General features: G+C 35.0%; 1 protein-coding gene across 1 annotated transcript; it reads left to right on the top strand.

Moving 5' to 3' along the window:
- Positions 1–315: 315 nt before the first annotated feature.
- Positions 316–3,260, top strand: LOC103939878 (WUSCHEL-related homeobox 11-like). The gene is made up of 3 exons (XM_009349979.3): positions 316–1,063; positions 2,106–2,281; positions 2,864–3,260. The coding sequence occupies exons 1-3, from the start codon at positions 427–429 to the stop codon at positions 2,879–2,881; spliced, it is 831 nt and encodes a 276-aa protein (XP_009348254.2). The 5' UTR covers positions 316–426; the 3' UTR covers positions 2,882–3,260.
- The last annotated feature ends 2,378 nt before the right edge of the window (positions 3,261–5,638 follow it).

The raw sequence follows: 5,638 nt of genomic DNA, 5'->3' as shown, positions 1-5,638 counted from the left end.
GCATACGTTTCATCTTTTCATTCTTTAGTAACGCACTACTAACTTCCATCACATGCACCGCATGTTTGATGTTCACTAGTTTCCTGTTAAAACATCAACTCACATCATCTCACATTATTAATGTTTGATGCTCTCAAGTTTCCTATTAAAACATGACCTCTCGAGGATTACCCGTTATGTATTTTCTTGTCCGATGGTATTATTTCTTCGTAGACGGGAATAAAAAATTGCGAAGGGCAATAATGTAATTTAATTTATAGTAATCTAATCAATCAATATGCTCTTTGAGCCCTATATATCCCCTCAAACCTCCTTGAAGAGGTTTACTACGTTTTCATATGTACATTTTTCTCTTTTATAATTTTTTAGTTTTCCCATTCAACCTAGGTTTCAGCAGCTTCAAAGACCAAGACCCTAACGGAATAAATGGAAGATCATCTTCAAGGCCAAGACCCTAACGATAGCAGTCCAACCAACGGCTCGACAGAGAGAAGCCCTGAGCCGGTGAGGTCAAGATGGATACCGAAGCCACAGCAAATCCTAATTCTGGAGTCAATTTTCAACAGTGGAATGGTGAATCCTCCCAAAGAAGAAACTGTGAGAATAAGGAAACTGCTTGAGAAGTTTGGCTCCGTTGGGGATGCCAACGTTTTCTACTGGTTCCAAAACCGCCGTTCGCGATCTCGCCGCCGACAACGGCAGTTGCAGGCCAGCCTTGAACAAAGAACCAATAATAATATAAACAATAATCAAATGGCTTCTCTTTCTCAACACCAAGTGGGTGGTGCAATTCAATATGGAGAAAGCTGCGGTTTTCCTACTGCTGCTCCTCCTTTGGCTTTCGGAGCTTCTCCTAATAATTTTCTTGTGGGCTCTTCATCTTCGTCTTGTGGTCAACATCTGATAGCAGATCATGATGTTCATCATAGTATTGATTGCGTTGGTGATCAGTTCTTTTCTGTTTCTGGTCAAATGGGGTTTCCGGAAATCGAGCAGAGCTCCGGGGTAACGTCTGTGTTAGGAGGAGTCCCTTCTGATACCTCAAATTTGCACCTCCAATCTGGTAATTGCACGGACCGTGTCCCTAATTTTAACAAATTCTTTTTAATAAAACTATATATTATATAACTACATCCTCTCATCTGAGCTCGAATTTAATGAGTTTTCCATTTCTTCCATAAGTTTAATTTGTTATATCAGTTCCTAAAGCTGGACTTAAGCTTATAATTAGCCCATTATCTTTTTTCGTGAACTTGTATTCAATTTTCTTAAGAGCAATTTTTTTCGACTCTGTTGAGTAATATTATACTGTTGAAGTTCCATCGGTTCACAATTAGTATGAGAACGACAAAGTATATAATTTAGTGGCAAGTTTTTATTGACGTGACAGTTCTTGTGTTTGAATTGTATGAAAGTTGCAGCTTCCCCTAATAAGTCCTTGTAAATTCCTTTTTGTTGCAGTCTTTTCCACTCGGTTTCAGATTACTTTGAAGAAAACTTTGCAAAGAAACAGTGTAAACCTTTTTAGGAAATTGAAATGGATTTAAAAAAAAAAAAAAACGAAAAAGAGCAAGAGTACCGCAAATACATTAATTATTGTTTGATAATAATATAAATTTAATGATTTTACCCCAATCCAAAAACTTCATTGTTAATTCATGAAAGATATTCGTTAAGTTTTGTAACAGATAATTATAAGGAAAATATTCTGCTTTTGTTTGCCCTAAGATTCTGTGATCTTTTTCTTGTAAAAAAAGCCTTTTTGTGTTCCTTTGGATCTTTATATTATGAAACCTGAAGGACATCTGCATTTTTTTAATGATGCTCAAGGACTTAATACAAGTACTAATCAAATCAAGTGTCTAATGTCCATTTTTAATTAAGGATTTGTTAATTTGCCGTAGCCCCTTTTCCTTGAACACGGGTTGGAAGTTCTGGCAAGGTTGTTCCCAATAACCTTCACTTTGTTTTAGAATTATCGTAGCTCTCGTATGAGTTCTTGACCCCTCAATGAATATCATATCTTTCTCTCAGAAATCAAATTAAGAAGCTTAGCTATTGCAAGAATTACTGAAAACATGAAGCGTCCATTAATTTATTTTCAGGTCTCATCACTGTGTTTATTAATGGGATTCCAACAGAAGTTCCCAACGGGCCACTTGACATGAAAGCCGTGTTTGGACAAGACGTGCTATTGGTTCATTCCTCTGGACTCGCACTTCCAATCAATGAATTTGGTTTTTTGGCACACAGCTTGGAGTCTGGTGAAAGCTATTTCCTGGTACTCTTTTCCTCTCTCTCTCTCTCTCTCTCTCTCTCTCTCTCTCTCTCTCTCTCTCATGAATTATATTAATGAATTTACATTCTTCTGTATACTGCTAACCATTTTGTTCTTTGCAAATTAAGTGTACCCTTTATGTTCAAATCTAGCTTATATAATTACCAAGTTGCATTTACATCATCGCTCTAACACTCTTTGTTCAATGGGGAATATGATATTAGAGACTTTTCGGAGTCCAAGAAAGAACCTCTCTCTCTCTCTTTCCCCTTCTTTATATGGTTGGATTTCATATACCCTTGGGAATATTTTAAGAACGAAGTCTTCTAGCTTAATCGATTTTTGTATTCATATTTCCATGGTTAGATATGATTTTTTTTTCATTAAAACTGTATGTTAGATTGTATTTTTTATTTTAATTAATTCATTTATCTTCCAAAAAAAAACTTATACTTGTATGCAAACTATTTTCCTTTTTCAACTCCACCGAATCTGTTGTATATTTTCTTAGTATATTACTCTCAAACTATCTTGTAGTTAATGGTAAAACTGCTGATTAAGTCGCCAAATGTTTTGTTAATGCAGGTTTCAAGACCAACTTAAGTACAATTTAAGCTGCACCTACAATATGAGAGCTTCCTGCATATTTCTTCATCATCTTGCCTTCTTTTCTGTTTTCGTTGTCTTTCGTTACCACTCCCCCCCCCCCCCCCAACACAACACCAAAACAAAACAACAGTGGGTGATTGTAGAAAAATATATGTATATTAGCTACCATGCATGATAGTTTATGATCGGTCAAATTATATCCTTTTCCTTTTCTTTCTCTCTTCAATATATTATTGAGAAGCCTCAGCATTGCACAATATATTTAGGAACTTCATATTTAGCTGGCATATTTATGTAGAACAATATGTATATTAGATTATGGAATGCTATGTGCTCTTGTTTAAAATCTTGCTGTGGATATAATTTAAACTCATAATCTCTTTCAACAAAGATGTTTTGCCTACATATGGCTTAGAATGTGGGTCAATTGTGTGGCCTTAAGGTGACAGTACACAATATGTTTTTCTCCGCTTGTGAATGTGGGGTCTCAAGGTTGGATTCCTAATTGTTATGTTCGACTCAAGGTATGGCTTAATCAAATTTCTCTTCTCCCCCTTTTCCATGTCTACTTATTTTAGAAGTAATGGCATCTGACTTCAGCTTTTTAAAGCAGTATCTAAATTTTTTTTGAAAACCTTTTGATAAGAAAAACAGAGCCTTTAATAAAATTTTCAATTCTCGTAACCCTAATTAATTAGTTTTTAAAAATGAAACCATCTACCCTTTCTCCCCACAGCCCAAGCCACAACCAACTGTGCACAACCCTACTCAACAGCCTCCACCTTCCACCACACGCCACCACTTGCAACTGTCACCAATTGCACCGCCTTCATCCTAACCAACCTCTGACCACCATCAGCCTTTCGCCACCACCCATCGCCATTGTCGCAACCACACCCAATAATTGCCACCACCATCACCACTGGCGTCACTCAAACCAAACTCCAGCGACATTCAATGCTTTAGAAATCGCTGGGCGAAAGTCAGGTGAGGGCTTTTGATAGATTTTCTTTTATCGGCCTTGTTATTAGATCGTTTGTTTGAGCCTTGTTATGGTGATTGTGACGACAATGAAGTTGCCAGTAAAAGAAAACCTGTCGAAAGCAGTAGCTTGGAAGACCCACATAATCTCAATGATAATACGACAAATTGGAAGAAGGACCAAACCAGACTAGCAGAAGAAGTACCATGATTTTGAAATAGCATCAACGACTTGATTATCTCCCTATAAATGTGAAAAGATTGAAAATGTAATTGTAAACTTTAATGCAAGCAATTCCTCTACTCTACCTTAAACCGCCAAGGCACCGAGGAAAGCCAAGAAATCAAAGAACCAAAGCAGAATCAACTTCTAACCAAATAAAATTCCAGTCTCAAACTGAAGCTAGTTGTATAGCTAGCTTTAATTACTGCAATTACCCTTGCCGCAACCAAAATTAGGAATCTCAAATTGCCCTTCAAGATCCCGAAACACATCTTTTGTGTCAAGGTTAACATGAGTTTTAGGAAAAATTATAAATGCAAGTTAATGCGTTTTTTGCTAACTTGATTAGTAATAACACTGTCACCCTATACGTTATTTAATAGACTTTTCAGTATGTTGGCAACACGGCCTGATTTATCAAATGTCATAATATAAATGGTTGGATACTTAAAAAAAAAAAAAAAAAAAAAAAAAAATTAACCGCTTGTATTACGATTTGGTGTGTCGAACCATGTTCCTGGCACACTAGAAATTTTTGATACACGTTAGTCATTATAAAACAAATACAACAGTTTTACTTCAAAATTTATTAAATGATGTTACACTACTTTCCACACGACAACATTTCAAAAGTATAATTTACTAAATATTTATTTACTTTACTTTATAACTAGTTATTCTTAAAAATAGCATAAACAATTTCTAAAATTTACAACAATATCAAACTGGCCCTAAATACAAGCACCGTCCTAAGCTGGCTCTTGTTTCACTTGAATGCTGAATGACTTTTAAACAATATAGCTCAACCAAAACCCAATTATCAACTAGAGAAAACACATAAAGCTTTGCACTAATCTAGCTCATTCAAACTATTAAATCGTTGACAATCGACGGTTGCAAAAATGGGTATGTACAAATGAGGCATGGTTATAAGATATTTTCACTTCTTCCAGCCAAAATATATATTCAGAGGTTCGTCATTGGGTGAATATCAAATTATTCAGAATCAAATGGGTTTACCTTTCCCACTTTATTTACAATTTTTATTTCTTATGCAGCTTGCCTTTCTTTTAGGAATCCCTTACTCAAGAAAAAATAAAAATTAAGTTCCAAACTTTACTCGTTTAAACTATATTTAAGTAACTAAGCCACTTAGTACTACGATCTAGTGGTATTCCTCTTCATTTGTAAGTAAGAGGTCTTAAATTCGATTCTCGCCAAAGACGAATTTGAATCATATTATATAGATAATATCATTTGTTCAAAAAAAAAAAAAGTAACTAAAACTCCTCAACCTTTTAGTGTCATTTCAAATTCGTCTCAACCTTTTTAAACATTCAAACAAGTACTCAACGTATTGGAAATGTCACATCCATTAAGCACCAATTAATTTTTCAAACATAGATTATATTCACAACCCACAACTGGACAATATTAATATTAGTTGCCTCAAAATCTAAATTTAAAACATGGATTAATATTATATAATATGGAACCCAATGATCAACAGGTATTAAATTGAATTGAAAAATGGACACAAATTGAAA

The sequence above is a fragment of a genome, unplaced genomic scaffold (genome assembly GCF_019419815.1).
Source record: "Pyrus x bretschneideri cultivar Hongxiangsu unplaced genomic scaffold, Pyrus_bretschneideri_v1 Contig47, whole genome shotgun sequence".
Taxonomy (NCBI): Eukaryota; Viridiplantae; Streptophyta; class Magnoliopsida; order Rosales; family Rosaceae; genus Pyrus; species Pyrus x bretschneideri.
The sequence above is the reverse complement of the archived record's forward strand: the minus strand, read 5'-3'. Positions and strand labels throughout refer to the sequence as shown.